We start from the raw sequence: 18,415 nt of genomic DNA on the forward strand, positions 1-18,415 counted from the left end.
GTTGCTTTGAAATAGGCAATATGTTTTTTTATGTCATGATCTTTGAAATGTTTTGCACTTATTTCCCATAATCTGGTTAACTCGGCAAGAACGTGCACAAAAATTGCAGCACAAGGATCCGAAAATTTACATAAATTGTGATAAACTGTTGGAGAATGCTGATGCTTGGAGGACATTTCCAATAATGTTAACGACCCTAGCGAAACAATCAGGAAAATACGACATATAGAGGAAGCGTACTTTGTAGAAAACAGTGACAATGATGGAACACTTATAATGGCTAAAATACAAGATTAAAACAATCGTGTCATTTCAAAGACAATTAATTCATGGCTTTGAGCTCTCTGCTTCATCGCCGAAATATATCATTCCATCAAATCCTTGAGAGAGGAGGAAGCTAGGAGAAAAATGGAAAAAAAAAAAAAAATAGAAAACCAACCTTAATTTTCACCCAGCACTGAACTCTGAACAAAATTCTAATCTAACGATATGATTTGCACTTTTTTTTTTTCCTGTTGCGGAATCATAGTTTCTATAATTTTACAGGAATGGTTTTGATCAAATGGTTTTTATATTTGGTAACTGCTGCATATGCACCATACATCATCAGAATAAAAATCCATACCAACTGAAAAATTCTGTATAAAGGATTTGATTGAATATGCAAATACGATAGCATATTCTCTTACAAGAGGATTAGTTTGCAGTGCCTCATGACATGTGCCTATGGATTGTTGAGCATTGATCATCAGTTGACACCTTACGTAAGAGTTGATTAAAATAAGATGCAATTACTTGATCTTCCATTGAGAATTGGATCAATGCGGAGACCATACCCTTCAGCATCGCCAGGTTTTATACTCTTTTTTTTCTGGTTTTCGACAACAGTTAAGCAGGGAGGCGCAACGTCACGCAAATCCACCTGCTTTATGGCTGCAAGCCCCTAAAACGTCCGCAAAGGTTAACCAGGCACTTGCATCAATGTCACAATAAACCTACACAAGTGTGAACTTTATCTGAAGACATATATTGATTAAGTGAAACTTCTTGAAAGATCTTCCTATTTTTCTTTTTTCTCAAGAGCAAGGCAAACTGAATTAATGCACTTGTTAATGGTTAAGGATTTTAATTTTCTAAATATCATTCTTTATGCTCAATTTTTTTTATAATTTGCAGTGGGTATGCAGATTCAATAGAAAGTGATAAGAATTAAACAGAACTTTTGTGAAAACTTTACTGTTTCACAATCTATATACCTATAAGCTTTTATTTATGGCACACATGACATAAGATATTTGACCACAATTTTCATATGGATCTATATCTAAAAGATTTTTATAAAGTTAACTACAGCAGAAATTGATCCCTTTTGTAGATCTAAATACAGGTTTATTATTTCAAAACTTTGTTGGAGGCATGAATCCAATAAGACAGTGTAATTGAATAAAAGGAAACAAAATAGTTTTTGTCTGGGCAGCAATCCCTTACTCCCATCTCATAATGCATAATCTTTTAGATTCTCTTTGCAATTTCTTTCTTTCTTTTTTGTGTTGAATTTTCTTTTTCCCTTTTTCCTCCAATAAATAGGTTTAATTATGCATGAACCAAGAGTCACCCCCCTATCACGACTCCAATTTGTCTCCCTATTCCTTTACATTAGGTAAGTTGTACCAGTGAAGCTTTGAGCACAATCCCATAACCCAAGATAAAAAGATTACGGCAGACTTTTTTTATTTTTTTTATTTTGGCTGTGGTACAGGCCTTTTGATTAAAAAGAAAGAAAGAAGTATTTACCAAATAGAAAAAAGGGAGATATCATAATTTAATTGCCCACGGCCAAATCACAGAAAATAACATGAAAGCCGATAGGAATCTCCCAATCTCTGTATGCAGTCGCAAAACTTCTGTCATATAGACTAGCCATGCTTCATAGATTTATAATTATGTTTTTCTAGACCCAAACAGCTTCTTTTCAAAGCTTGTATTGTGTATCAATCGAATAAAAGTTTTCGTTTTTTGTCGTTTATGTGAATTTGAGTGTGGATTCCAATCCGCTTGGGCGGGTTTTATAATGAAAATAAAAGGAGCCCGAGTAACTCTTCTCCCCATCCTGTCTTTGAAATCAAATGTAAAATGAAAATGCAGTCTAGTAACAGAAAAATTATAAAACTGTTGCAGATTTTCATATTCATGTGATTTTTCACTCAGAAACAAAATTTTATATCTATAATCCCATTTCACTTGGAGGGCAATAAAGGTAACCTCTGTAAAATTACTTTCTCTGCTAGGAGAGAATGATTTGGAGGAGAGAAAAAGTGTTTGTCAGAAATTATATTTTCAAATCAATGATTCAGGATTTTATCCCCTAAGCCACACTTAACTTAGATGAAAATGACTGCTAAGGGGAAGTCCTTTTGGGAATTAAACGGTGATTATCATTAATCAGAAATTCACTGACTTCATCAGACGTTATCACTGGGATCAGGATTTCTTTTATTCAGTTTTCATTGTTATTAGTTTCAATAACAAATATAATTTTCTGCTTTCAGAATTCTTTTATATTTGAAGATAAACAATCATCTTGTCGTCATTTCGAGTTTATAACCCTTTAAAAAGTAGGTTGTCAACGGAAACGAATGGCTCAATCATGTCAATTAAATTGTCACTGACGAGGATTTTTGCCTGATTTTTTTTTCTTCATCCTCATAGGTCGATGTTTTATAAAAGCAATAATTCAACGATAAAATTTTGATAACACATTTTTTTTCTGTGTAAGGTCTTCGGTTAAAAACAATTGAAACAATGCAGTGTTTAAAGCATTGCTGGTCCCTACTTCCTTTCTTATTTTCTGTGCACGCACCTCGTGAAAGGTAATGAATGCCAATTACATGCCTCTGTAACTAGTATTGATGCCGATAATACGAGAAAGCTGACAGGTTAATTTTTGTTGTTTTAGACTTAATCGGGGGACTTGGAAGTCTTCACACAATGAGATTTATAGATTTCATTGTAAATATTTAATACATTTTTTTATCGGCATCTCAGCATTTCCTGATTATAGTGAGCAATAAAATTTGTGTCGTCAGCATGCATGATTCTATGTTTATTAAAGTTTTCCCTCCTTTTTATTTTTTTTTTATTTCAAACTTACCAGTCTCGGTCTAATTTTTTGGTTTTTTTATAAGGGGGAGGGGATTATTTAAACAGTACTCTGGATCAGATTGGATATAAAATTAGCTATACCCTTGACTTTATGTAATAATAAATCTTTTTTTTTCTGAATTCATTTATATTGGCATTTGAATGTAGTGACTAAGAAAGGGGGAAGGGTTAATTTGGTTGCTCATTCAAAGCCATATTTATGTTAAATTGGTTACAAGGGACTTCAGACTTCCACTTCACAAAACAATTCATAACTGGCTTTCATAAACAGAACAAGATGCACTGGAGAACCCTTTACATTTCCAGAATTTTCTCATGATCTTAAAAAAAGGAAGATTTTTTTTTTGTGTAAAATTTATTTGTTAGGGCTGCTGACCCTTTGATTTGATAAGCAGTTGACAATTTGAGCATTGCAGTAAAGATAACTTTTTGAAGAAGAACATTCACATCACATAAGCTTCCAAAATGAGTGAATCGTCAAAATCTGAGAAAGGGTTTCAGAGACGTAAACAAACTTCAGCGTGATGTATATTCTGGAGAAAAGACAGGGACTTCCTTTGAAGAAAGTTGTCATCGCTGTACGCAGTGCACGAATTTATGTTGCGTTTATAGCAGGTTCCAACTTAGATTGGTGATTTATGTTCATAATTAAAAAAGTGTGATACTGTATTTCTTTCTCCCTCTTATCACCAAGCCAAGTGAAGTTAATTTGCATGATATTTATTTTTCTTCTAATCAGGTGAAAGCAAGTTGAAATGAAAAGAACTTTTCTGTTTGGGTCTTGCCTAATGGTTCCTACCCTAATGATCCCTCCACATGTGCAGTTAGTTAAAAAACTTAATTTAACGTGTCACAAAATTTCTCTAATTGATTTTTTTGAAGGTTTCTAGGAATGTCTTTGGTCTATGGCTGCTGCTGAACTTTTCCTATGCAATAAAACTTGCTATGACCCCTTGCCTGAATACCGAATAGATAAGCACTTTTATTTTTTTTTCTTCCTCCGGTCCAATCTGCAATATTTATTGGTGATCTTTGGTATGCTTGTTTTCTGTTTAATTTGATTACTCCGATGATAAGCCCTTGCCAGAGAGGCAAAAAAATGACTTATTTTACTGGCCTGATTAGAAAAAATCTGCTTTACGATTCATGTTGAATAATAAAAGTCATTCCTTAACTAGATGGGTGAAAATAACAGCCTCGCACTTAATAAAATGTGAAGATTATACATAATAGGCAGTCGCACAGCCTCAGATGTGAACTGACAACAAGAAAGAATTACTGTCATTCGCCAACAAGATTTGACTGTAATAAATTGGAAGTCACAGATGTTTTGGATATAATAGAAAAAAATACTCTCGGTTCACTTAAAGTTGCTGTCTATTCATAGATATTCTTCTGTTGCACGTCTGTTTGTAGATATGTCTTTTGCACTGTATCTGGTGTTACTCTGGTGTAATTTGGTTTCGGTTTTATTTTTTATTTCATTTTTATTTTATTTTTTAGGAGGGGACTAAAATCAAAATATCTACCTGCTTTCAACACTCCCTAAACAAACTACAGCAAAAAACCCAAGTTTTTTCTTATGCCCAGTACTTCCACTTTCAAACCTAATTGTATTCAAACGATGTTCCATATCTTCAAGTGCCTCCTAATTGTTAAATCATTCCTAAATTCCTCTCTTCATTCATGTTAACTTAATTTTTCCCCCTTCTCTCTATTATAGCTCAAACATGTACTTATATTCCATACTCTAGAAACTCTCTATGGTGGGGATAATCACTATCAACTTCTGTTTCCCCATTATCTGTGTTCAAGGGACATGCTCACGGACCCTGGTGAAATGCCTGACCATCAATATGTCTGCACAAGAATTCGCCTATCTTCACCTGATAATTCAGTTTTATTGCCAGTCTTTCCTTATGTCAGAGCTTATCAAATTTGTATTTGTCAGAAAACTTGGGCTTCAGATCTAATCTGCTTGATTGAGAAGTTTTTCAGTTTTAATGTATGACTTGTATTGACAGTAGATTATATTCAAATTGAAAATGTGTTGAAAAAGTTGAACCAAAATTAAACAGTTTTATCAAAAAAGGTGAGGGCAGTCAATTTATATTTAAACATAAGAGCTTGTTGTTCAATTATGTAATTGACCTAATATTTCTCCCTTTTTTTCCACAAGATGAAAATTCACTCTTGGCAATCCCACTTCAGTTAAGGAGATGTCTAGATTCAACTGGAATCTTGACTCTTAGATTTCAGCTAATTCAATTGACTTTCCATTCTTTACCCTCACAATACCCATGTGTCCATTAAGGTAATCTGAGGCGGCACTAGATTGCATGTTCCCTGCATCTATGCATGAGTGGAAGCTACCGTTTAGTGGTGCCTCATTGTGCCGAGCCAAAATAGCTCTTTGTCACCGGTGTCATTGATTAACTCGGCAAAAATAAAAATCTGTAAACACGAAGTATGCTGTGTAATTATCTCCCTTATTATGGATATAATGGCCGCATATTCTAACTCAAGAAAAAACACCCTACAATTTAAATCCCATTTGATTTGTGTTGAAGTGTAATCGAGACAGAAGTGTTTTTAGCATTCAGCAGGTGTTGAGACAAGGTGACCCTCTTCGGACCTTATTATTTATCACTGATTAGCTTCTTGTAAATTTTTTACTTTAGGTTGGGGGGGGGGGGGAGTGAAGGAGAGATATTAATATACGGTACTATCCCGCCATATTAGAACGTTTTCTTTTCTCTTCATTCTTACCTGTCATTTGAGTTCTGATTTACAATTTAGTCTGAACAAGATCAGTCTGGGACACTGCATAGACAAGGAGAAATGCATGTTAGACCTCTCCACCACAAGAGCGCAATGTCAACTCCAAGTGATTGATAACCTTGCATAATGTGAAAAAAATTTATTCTGGATTATTTGTTTTTCGAATGACAGATAGGACCTGGCTTGTTTAAATGTAAAATACTTGAGATAAAATAGAGAGTTGGGCAGGTGTGCATTGTGCAGAAAATGGGAATAAATTGGCATGTCATTTTGTGACTCATGGGTAGATTCAAGTCTTTATTTACTGACAATGCAGCATGATATATAGTTGGCCCTTTCTGTTTGCTTACATTTAATTTAAGGTATTTTGAACAGATAAAAGCAATCTTGTAGCTATAATTCATTGTTGGTAATGTAATATCAAAAGTAGTTCAGGGGGCAATGTTCAACCTTTTGTTGACTAGAACTGAAATTTGGGTACCATATGCTCAATAAACTGAAGCTAATTTCACGTTGTGTGATTTGGGGGAAATTGTTAATACATTTTGCAATTTTTTTTTGTTTCAGTTCTCTCCCTTGGTACAGGATACTGTTCTGAAGGGAACATTTAATGCCACCTTAAACAACCCCATAGCTCCCCAGCTGGACATGTCTCAACACATGGGCACATCTACAAAGCATGCATTCCTATTGGGTGTGTGAACAAAAAAGTATTATATTGAAGAATAAAATGGACCAATCAGAGAGGTTGTAACAAAACACGGCTATGAAATACCTGAAAGATGTTTTTAACCTGAATTTAAATGTGTATAAGAGCTAATTCATACATATTTGAAAATATTTATAATTTTGTGATAATGTATGTGATGCTTTTTTTCCACTTTTATTTTCGATTTCAATTTTTAATATTTAAAGGAAAAGTTTTAAACCGTCCACATATCAGAGCCTTTGCTTTGGTTTTATTTTGTATACATGTAGCTAATCTATTTGTGTATTATATGATTCTTGTTCCTTTTATATGATAACACTGTGATAAACTTTGTATACATATGAAGCAGTCAGTCTTTCTGTGTATATTGTATGTTTTACAATAAACAAATTTTAAAAAATCATAGTTTGAATTCATTTCTCTTTTACTTTAATATACCACATACAGTCTCAGGCACGTAGCATCGTTTTTCAAAGTGGGGGGGCCAGACTCATCCAAAAAATCTTGACAAGCAAAAAAAAAAAAAAAAAAAAAAAAGGAAAATGTTATGTTTCCCAAAATCTTCAAAATCCTAATCCGTGGGGGGGGGGGGGGGGGGGGGGGGGGGGGGGGGGGGGGTTACTATATAACTTCAATTTCACTACTCATTTCCTTATTTTCATATCATTTTTTTACATACTCCCAAAAAAGTGGGGGGGGGGGGGGGGCCAACTCAATGATAATTCCATTTTGTATATGTAAATTTTAAAAAATTTGTTGCTGCGAGAAAAAGTGGGGGGGCCAGGCCCCCCCTGGCCCCCCCTGATGCTACGTGCCTGAGTCTAGAGGGGGTGGATTATTTTTTTCAAACAAGTATAGGTAACACTCAGCCCCAAACCTCTGATGATGCATTCTCAACTTCCTGCAATGGGCCGAGGTCATGAGTTTATAGATTTTGTATACATAACTTGAAAAGTTTTCATCATTACATAACTAAATGCATATAATTATAATTTTCAATCGATCATAAATTTCAACTCTGTCATTTTATTTTTGGGGAAATTATTTTCAAATTGCATTTAAATATTTAAGGTTATTATAAATCTTTGGTGGAATTATAAATGCTTGAAGTGGTCCCACTAATTACAGTATCATGATTCAAACCCATACCACTGAGCAAAATTACCTGAATGGAATATCAGATTTAATTGTAGGCTCTGTAAAACCTGAAGGAAACAGAAAGAAAAGCCCAGCTGAAAATTTGGGAGACAAATTGGACTGTGGGTTTTTATGAAGGCCTTGACAAATTCGCCATGTTGATGTTAGAGATAGTATCAGATCAGATAATTGACATAGACCAAAATTATCTAGTTATTCAATGACAACAGATCTATTATAGGCAGTTTTATTGGACCTGGTTATCAGGTTTTGGATCTTGAAAGAAGAAAGGACTCGAGGGCTTGGTCTTGTTTTGGGAGAAACAAAATTATGCATGACAAATGGCTTATCTTTCAACCAATATCCAATTTTATTAGTGGTCAAATTTCTAGTCTATTTATGATACAACCTCCCAAAGCAAAATAAACCCTTTTCTTTTTATTCTCCACCTGTGTGTTTTAAAACGTGTCGTCTGGAAAATGCTTGTAGAAAAGTATCTAACGGATTTGCTCCGATTTTCTATGAATCATAAATACCCAGTAAAAATAGATAAGGGATGGGATCTTGTTGGTGATTAATTAGAAATGTCATTAATTAGCGGGTTTTTAAGCAAATGACATACAATTAGACCCTCTTTCGGTCAGTTTGAACTTTTCCGTATCTATATCTGCCAGAGATCTTATCGCATGATGTCCATTACAGGCTAGCAGATGCCTTTGCAATGTCCAGATTGATAAAAGTTATGCTCGGCAGACGGCCGGTTTAATGGTCAGATTTTAACTTTCATTGAGTGTTAAACACCATTTCGCTGATTATTTGAAGATTTGTTTTAAGTATTCTCAGAGAAAGTTTGTAATTATGCAGCCCAAGTAACTGCAAACAAATGCTGACTTTGCGGAGACACGATTCCTTCGATGGCTGATAGAATTCCCCTTAACGAATTAAGTCAAATAGTTCAATAGGTGGTTTTTCTGCATATATCTGAAAATTTGTGATTCAGGGAATATGCATTTGTATCTCCCCCTCTTTTGAAAATGCCAAACGAGAAGTTCGGGAGGAATGCAGGCGTCTGGAAATTCTCCTCGGGTTTTGGCAAGGGTTGAACACGATTGCAGACTCCTCGATCAAAGAGGCTAGTAATCGTCTGTTAATTTATCAATTATGAACGTGATGGATCTGTGTGTGTTTCAATTTGTCCACAGTATGGCGTCATTCACGAGCCCTCGGTCAGACCGTCTCCACGGCCATGTTGATTACGTCATTGTTTACCCTCGATCGTGCCTCCAGCTCCGTCGGTCGTCTGCTAAAAAGCAGCACGAGTTTCCCGTCTCTTGATAGAACTTCATACATTACATCATAATTTGAACTTTACAAGCTTATGGTTTTCTTGATAAGCATATCTATTTTTTGCACAACTATTATATTGACATGGTCTTGGATTATGATAAGGATGTCAACTTCCAAGACAACGATCAACATCTTTTTCGTCAATTATATATCTATAAAATTGTTCAGAAACGCTCGTGGCTATTTTGTTATGAACCTAGATTTTGAAGACATGTAAACCGGGTATACAGAGTGTATTGGGTTTGTAAAATACGATACGAGAAGGTGTGGTAAACGGGTTCTCGTTACGTTTTCAAAGCAGATTTAGTCGACATATCGAATTCCCGTCTGTGCAAGGAAGGTGGTGTTCGATTTCTAGGCCAAGTATTTCGGTTGTAGGTATAGGCTGAGATTTTTTGTACCGCCTTAAATCGTTTCTCTTGAAACAAAACACCTCGGCTGTTAATTGAAAAATAGAAGAAAACGGTCTATCATGATCATCTATATCCGAGGAACAAAGACACAATGTTAGAAGACACTCTTAGTGTGTTTTCATTCAACGGGATAGAGTGTTTCTCTAATTGAAATTAGAATACTTTTAAACAGATCGTCGGGATAACGACATTCTTTCAGATTTGTTGGAAGAATGAATTATTGTGCGAAAGGTGGAACTGAAAGCAAAAAGATCACAGACCACCAATTAGCACCAATATGAGAGAGAGAGAGAGAGAGAGAGAGAGAGAGAGAGAGAGAGAGAGAGAGAGGAGAGAGAGAGAGAGGAGAGAGAGAGAGAGAGAGAGTCAGTCTGTCCCTATTCTGTTACTAGAAACTGGGTCAGGGATAAATGGTCGTGAGGATTTTGCTATGGAATAAAAATTGAAAATGGATGTAAACTGATAACGTTTAATATATATCAATTGTACATTGAATTAGATCAATGGTAAAGAATATTTGTATCAATATCTTTTTGACCGATGGTTTGGTTTCCTTTTTCCATATTTGTTATTCCTACTTTTAAAAGATTTCTCCTGTGTGCGGAATTCGAGATTTCTTTTATCACATCTACAAGAACAAATGGTGTCCTGGGTTCTGATAGAACATTTTAATACCATACCATATCTACGTTTTGGATTTCAACCTACGCTTTTGTGGGACTTGCTATATTATTCAGTTGCTTATGAAATATCAAGACATTCGGAATCTCTGGAGGACTTTTTCACCGTTTTCAAACGTATCGGAAAGCCCCAGTTACAAGCAAAACCAAAATTGTCCATTTTTTTGTGTCTGTATATGAAAAATGTATGATATCTTTACGTTAAAAAACAAGATCCTTTTACTTCCGAACGTTATCAGAATCATTTAAATGGCTTATAAATGGCATATATAGTCACAATTACCCAATGGACTCAATCTAAAAACACGTTGCATTCATTGTGTTCCCAAACAACCTACCCCCCCCCCCCCCCAAAAAAAGAGAAAAAAATTCCTCTCTGAAAAATAAATATTTTTTTTTAATGCATACTAAGTTGGTTCATGGTACTCGTACTAATTGATGGATATAAAATCTATAAGATAACAACTATACATGTTTTACACCTATAAATTGCGTCAAACTCAGAAAACGAGCCAAAAACATTTGGAAGTATTATCGTTTTGACTTGTTCTCTCTTATTTTTAGGGGGGGGGGGGGTGTGTTAAACTGTGTCTCCCGTTAATTTATTGATAACACTAAATTGAAGACTCTCACTGTTTATTATTGAGCGAGGAAATGGTATATCATGTACAGGAATAGCAGGAGGTGTTTTAATGTAGATACAGCCTATAGCATACGCAATGCATAGTAATATCATAGTTTATGGTCCTTCTGATATATTTTTAATTTTAACAATAAAAATATATGCATAAGGGCTTGCCATAATGCGTGACTGTATTGTTAGAATTCAAATATGGCATAAGGACAAAACCTACCAACATTAGGTCATTACATAACAAATTATGACATTGAATATCCATATGAACCATATATTGTCACCTTTCTATATTTCTGGGGTCATTATTCGAGAGGTTGATGGCTTTAATGACAGCCATTGTGAAATAATCGAAAATCCGCCATTATGACATCCGCCCGCAAATGAAAATTGGCAGGTCATGTCACGTGGATCGATCGGAAGCTGACATCTCTGTGTCCTAACTGTTCTAAGCTGCAAGTGAATACAATAGCAATGCCCTTCGTTAATTTTTTCCTACTTCAGAGTGATAATTAATCTTATTATAGAGAAGTCATTAGTGCATGCAACCCTCATTTTTCTCTATCGTCCCTGGTGGGCAATATTGTTTCGTATTTGGTCAAGACGCTGCTCAATATGGCTGCACCATGTGATTATATCGATACCTTGGCTTGAAAAAGGGGAAGTCAATGCAACAATGCAATCTAATTTAAAAGAATAGTATTTTTTGGCGCAGTTGAAAACATATTGAGACATATACCAGTCTTTGCAAGCTGCAAGGGATTTATTGGGAGGAGTAAGGTGTTGTTTGGGGCCTAAAGTTAAAATCATTTTATAACAGAAAGATAGATTTATTAATACGTTATTTGTAAAGATTTTTTTAATAATTCTGCAATTCAAACAATATTTGTTGGATACTAAAATTTTGTGGATTTCGGTGTTGAATCGATCCGCGAAATCAAATATACATCGAATTAAGATGTCCCTGACTATAGAACTTATATGTATACTGATAGGGCCTTTATTCGCGAATTTGCGTACATTTAATAAAACCACGAAAATTGTTGCCAGCTAATAAATACATGTTTGAAGCTAGTACTGTGTAGATGACTATATTGAAGCCTTTAACTAGTTGGATACTAAACCCTTTTGGGTTTCAACAATAGGGACTGTTGCAACGAAACCATAAGACAAGCTGACTATAAAAGGCTTGTTTCTATTTAATACATTTCCTGCCTTAACCAGAAGTTTAAGATAAGATTTTCCGTTTTAAATTCAAATTTGATAATGAACTGACGTAATGAGTCACCATTATCATTTAGGGGAACCCTTTCGATTGATTTATTAAGATGGCGGACAAATGGACAAAGTTAGATAAGATCAGGGTACAATGAAATCTGTACAAGGGGTAAACATTGCACCAAACAACGAATCGATACTGAATGGTATTTAATTCTGATTTATTTCCAATGAGAGGCATTATCTTTTTTGGTAGCAGTAGATACGGCATTATGGAGAAAAATGCGTTCGGCAATTAATGGTTTAGTATATATTACCTTACTGTTGCTGGGTTAGAATTAATCATTTGACAATCAATCGACAAGCAGGGTAATCTTGGCGTTTTGGAGGAGGTTGAATACGTGTGTGCGCTAAGTCCTCGGCCAAAAATCAAGGAACCAACGATTGCTCTCAAATCGCCTCAACATAAACACATAGCACTATCAATTGGTCAAATGATATTTCGTATGAAATTGGTCCAATTTACCAGAATGTCTCAATCTTGAGCCAACATTTTTCGTGACATTTGACCACGTTTCAATTAGTCTTTATATGTCTAACTTTAGATGCATTTGATTTTAGCTGGCCGAGATTGTTTGAATAGCTGACGAAAATTATGAAATGTGAATATTAGCAAATTCTCATTTTGGCTTCAAGCCTTTTAAAATTTTGACTGAAAACTTGTTAATCTTTAATAAACTCGGGATCCCATGGAATTTAGATAAGGTATAGGAACTGTCACGTCACGTCACAGACTCGAACACCAGACATTTTTCACGCAGGGCAAGTTCAAAACACCACAGTTGGACTTGAGTCACAATGATTAACCCCCACCCCAACCTCACCCCAAAAAAGATATCCCATTAATTTTTACATGATATGACATTTATAATGTTTTACAAAGTATTTTGAAAATATAGTTGATATTAATCAAGGGCTGAATTCACATCTCATATACAAGTGAGAAAAAAGCTATTGACTGCGAAAGGTTTTTACATTTCACCGTAAATTAATATTTTAAGGGATACGTATCATAATATCAATTTAAAAAATCGATCTCTAATGCATGTAGAATTCCAGATGACCCAGCTATAGAGTGATGCATCCAAAGATTACGACTGTTGCAAGATTCAATTTTTAGTATATATGTAGAGCCTGTTGCCTTTGAATCCAAGACCAAATATGAAATGATACTCATATACAGTGTAATCTATTATGTAAGCTTAGCACTTATTGTAAAACTTTTCTTTATTGTGTGTGTTAACTCTCACGTGCCCGGTCGCAGTAACACTAATTCTGGCCACCATCGGAACAAATAGCTAAATGATTGTCAGCCAATTAAAACATCATCAATGTATGTCCGACCACCCGAAATTTCTCTGTTGCTAGGCATAGGAAACTGTCTTCCAGATTGTCCTGTAAATATGTCAATGTTTGTTTCCAAATTCTGCTTTTTTCATTTCAACCCACATGAAATATTCACCTATTTCAGAAAAGCGATAAATATCACATGCCGTAATCTAATAAACGGTGCATGCATATAAATGTAACTTTAGAACTATATTAATTGGCCTTGGGTACATATTTTTATAACTGGTTAATTTCTGAAAATCTACATAGAATTGTAGATTTATCGGAAATATACGTTTCCTGGAGAAACTTGCATAAATATATTAGCATATATTCCCTTTGGCTGACATTTTTAGAAATTCAACACCTATAAAAAGTTTGACACTTTTTTTGATGTATCGATTGTGTTAGTTTCATAAAATGATCTATGTGGTACAAATGAAGACTGGTAGATGTTTATATATACGGTATGTTTTATGCAATCCTGATTTAGAATAGTCGCAAGATTTATGAACAGTATAATTATTTATTTCCAGGCATGTAGCATCGGGAGGGGGGGGGGGGGGGGCAGCCCCCCCCCCCCCCCCCACTTTTTCTCGCAGCAATTAGTTTTTTTAAAATTTACATATAATAAATTGAAATATCATGGAGTTGCCCCCCCCCACTTTTTTGGGAGCATGTAAATAATTGATATGAAAATAAGGAAATAAGGATTGAAATTGAAGTTATATAGTACGCCTGCCCCCTCCCCCACGGATTAGGATTTTGAAGATTTTGGAAAATTCCTATTTTTTTTTTTTTTTGCTTGTCAAGATTTTTTAGATGAGTCTGCCCACCCCCCCCCCCCCCACTTTCAAAAACGATGCTACGTGCCTGATTTCATGATAACGGACATAAGAAGTTTGGTTAGAAGAAAAAAAGATAGAGAGAAAACGAACTACCTGCGAACTTCCTGTCGAACACTCTCCGGAAACAGACTTCGTGTAGTGTATGGATGGTTCATTATTTTAAAGTGTATTGGATCATATCCGGTGTGAGCTTGTCTGTAACAGCACAGAAGTGCAGAAAACTGACATGGTAATCTTGAAGTTGTAGAAATCGATGTGGATAACTATCAAGGTGTATAATCAAGAAACAAATTCAGAAACTTCATGTTCATGTAATTCGAAGCAAGGAATATAATTATATTGATTGCATGACAAAAAAATCCCGGAAGAACTGCACATTCGTATAACTCAATATATTATTATATATCGTAATCTATGTGCAGATTAACAATGTTTCAATCAGAGTGACTATTAGTATGATAGTCTCAATTTATTGGATGACCAGTATATAAGATAACCAAGTCCTATAATTTGAGAAGTGACTTTATTGGGGTTGTTGGGGAAAATCTTCAAATAAGCAGTTTATAGACAAATATGTCATTTAAAAAAAAACAAAACAAACAAACTACATTGTAATCAGATTTTATTTTTATTTTAACATGATTGTGTGATATTTTTAAGTTAACAAGTATAGGTTACCTGAATTAGATAGATGCAATCTGAATTAAACATGAAAACAATTATACCAGGAAGTTATCATTTTCTGGTTACAATGTTGTGTAGGACAGATAAGCAAGGAATAATGGCGCATGTTTGCAGTTAATTGGCATCGGTAAAATGTCACCAAACCAAGGCTTGATGTAATGGAGAAACATATCACGGTTAATGTATGTTGTGTTGTGTTCGCCATCATGTTTTTGGCTGTTGGCAGTTGGTGATCAGCCATTAATATAGATCTCAATACCAGCCCGTACCTTGAGCCAATGTACAAAGCACATGCTTTTTTATGTTTGTCTAAATGGATGGAAAATGAAAGTAGGTTGTTTTACCCGCGATAAGGTTCAAGGGTTAGAGGCATTGCCTTATTGGATCTTTGCAGAAATGTTTTAATATTGTCTCTGACGCAAATTGTTAATAGTTGTAAACCTAACAGTACATGAAAATTATGAATTTCCTCCCAGATGAGGGGAAAATTGACATCTTTCACTGAAGTTGATGCCAATATTTCATTATTAATTAAGCCTTTGTTATATTAATTATGTGTTAGATGTCCTTGTTATAAGTACTCTAAATTAAAATGGGGGGGGGGGGAGGAGGTAAGGGGATGGGTTCAAATGGGCAGTAGATATGAAGTAGGACAAGAAAATATGAGTTTCTTTATAATAGAACATGAAAAATCAAATAAAAATGTGTTCGAAATATTTTTTTATGAATTTGAAAACTTGTCAATCAGTTAACCAAGAGCAAACCAAATATTCTTATGATTATGTCATATAACTCTAAATTGTCTTGTGAATTGTGTTGTGCATTAGTCAGATCAAGAAATGATTTGGTATAAATTACAAAACTCTATCATTGAAATAGATGTAGTAACAGCTGCACTAATGCTATGCAAGCTGGTAATGTAAGATAAAAGAGCTGATTTAGCAAGTTTTATTTTATGGTTCACTTGCATGTATAATGTCCTCAGTTATTAATTATACACATTTTTTGATGATTTAGGAGTAGTATTATGGAGATGGAAAAAAATTAATAGTTCTTAATGAGAGAGAGAGAGAGAGAGAGAGAGAGAGAGAGAGGTGTTCATACGATGATGTAGTCTCCACATCGACCACACAGAAGATTCACACATGTCTGAGTGCTCTGCTTTGACAAGAGAACTTCTCTCTTTTCTCTCTCTCTCTAAAATCTAATGGCGTTTTCGATTGCAGGTAAACTTGTAGATTAATCAGGGCTGTTTACTCTGTCAGAAAATTGACGTAGATTAAGAATTAAGGTGAAGGGCCAGACCTCTTACTGATCCACCGGTTTAACAGTGCTGCACAACATGCCCGCTTTTAATCTCGAAACTACTTCACTGATATGTCTTCTATTGACTTACGGAGGGACATCAAAAGCCCCCGCCAGCACACCTGGCCGCTGTGTTTACCTGTTTTTTTACCTATCGTGATAAGTAAGCGGAAAATATACGTATAAAACGTTGAATTAAGAAACAAAAACTTTTCTTGATTAAAAAAAAAGTTGTATACATGTATATAAGCCAATCAGCGACGAATCAAAGGAAGAAGTTTGAATTTGATGTCCTGATGGCTGTTTATCCCATTGTCTGAATAAACGGCGGATAAAAGTACCCTTGATTGTTTTTGTTTGCCCCTTAATCCCTCTCATCAAAGACTAATGGTGTAAAGCTAATTAGTGGAAGGCTGAGGAGTTTTCTGTTCGAAACCCCTCTCTTTGATACAAACGGTTTGCAAAAGACGATTCAAAGGCCATTTCTTAGATATTACATGTAATATTTTCGATCGAATATATTTTTACCCTTTTCAATTACAAATAAAAGAAAACTGCGTCATATTTCTTCTGGGTCTAGTCAATGGATCTATTAGAGCGTCGTTTTTGAAATCTGACAAAATATGGTGTTCAGTACCGATGGGTACCTCTAGAAAACGGTATTTTTCTATCGTATTTTCAATCTGCCGGGGAATTAATGTAATATTATTTAAAAAGCTTTCAGTATTTCTAACAATAATTCCCTCTGTTACCCCTTACATCGACATTGAATGAAATAGTAACACGCTAAATTTGTTTGAATGGAAATAGAATTTCGTGAATTAAACTTGTTGCGAATGTAAATAATAAGTTTGAAAAGATGATTTCTCACCATCTGGTTTGGCTAACATATAATAAAAATGACTTCTGCTGTCAAGTACAAAAAGTATTTGTGGACCCGTTTTTACATTATTTCTGAAATATTTCATACAATAACCCCTTGTCTGTTTAAAAATAGGAATTTGAAAACTGTTTTACAAAACTTGATTTTGAAATGATCAATCTTAATTTAAAAGTCCATGTCCCTTTCAATTTTCTGCAATCATATACATCGAACAAAAAATACATAGTGTTTTCTCAATTTTTCCAAAGTCGAGACAAACGCGCACATATAAAAAAATATATTTTTGAAAGGCGGAAATCAGAGAAAAATCTAAAATCTTTTTTTTTTCTTCCTTAAAATTGTAACAAAGAACTGATTATTATCAATCATTATTTGCACGAGGAACGAACGAAAGAAATACTAATATACTAAGAAACTTGGTGCCGGAAAGTTTTTTCCGCCTGTGAGAGCTAGGTTGTCATGAAATCGCCGTAGATTTTTATCGGTTCTGTTTCCCGTTTTATTGGTTTTAGTCTCAATATACCACAACTTGTTAAAACATAAAAGAAAAAATGTTAATTGAACAAGACTCCTGTTTTCCAGGCCCCAAAAATCGCCACGTACTGGAGACGGACATGATTACCGCGGTCTTGCCGGGGATTAGGGCTTATTATTTTTTCCTCTCAAAAGTGCGCCTCCAAGACTGCGAAATTTACGTCTTGCAATCACGTCATCTTTGGCTTGAAATTCCTCTTGAGAAAAAAATAATCAGAGAAAAAAATGGCCAAAGAATGTGCTTCATATAATCAAATAAAGCTTTCAAGTGATTCTGATTATGTACGTGTAGTATTTTATATACGAACATTGTTTTTTTTCTCTGTTTTTTGGTTATTAAGTTTTGATGTGAAGATATTTATGGATGAATCAAAAACTTCCAAAACGCCCACATTTATGATCTATTGAAATGTTAATCTATTTGATTAACAGAATATTTACATAATCAATTTTTGAAAATTGTTTTTAGAACTTAGATTATTTTTGCCAGACACATTTCAATTTTAAATGAGTACTTCATAAAGTATTCATTGAAATTTGACGATTTATCTTTCTTTTTTTAGACGTGGCCCGAAAAATACTTCTAACGGTAATTGGATTAGACTGCTTAAGCTTATGCAAACTGATTAGCAAGGGGATTTTTATGGATTATCAGAATTAAGATAACGACAAGATGTCCTGAGTAAGGTAA

The 18,415-nt window shown here is 34.6% G+C and overlaps 1 protein-coding gene across 2 annotated transcripts in view; it reads left to right on the top strand.

The window, feature by feature from the left end:
* LOC128166596 (sperm-tail PG-rich repeat-containing protein 2-like) overlaps nucleotides 1–7,057 on the top strand; it is a 30,825-nt gene extending 23,768 nt beyond the window's left edge. For both annotated transcript variants that reach the window (XM_052831870.1, XM_052831869.1), the window contains exon 12: nucleotides 6,511–7,057. In XM_052831870.1, coding sequence (XP_052687830.1) covers nucleotides 6,511–6,645 — 135 coding nt within the window. In that variant the 3' untranslated portion in view covers nucleotides 6,646–7,057. The remainder of the gene's footprint in view (nucleotides 1–6,510) is intronic.
* The last annotated feature ends 11,358 nt before the right edge of the window (nucleotides 7,058–18,415 follow it).

Source organism: Crassostrea angulata, chromosome 10 (genome assembly GCF_025612915.1).
Source record: "Crassostrea angulata isolate pt1a10 chromosome 10, ASM2561291v2, whole genome shotgun sequence".
NCBI lineage: Eukaryota > Metazoa > Mollusca > Bivalvia > Ostreida > Ostreidae > Magallana > Magallana angulata.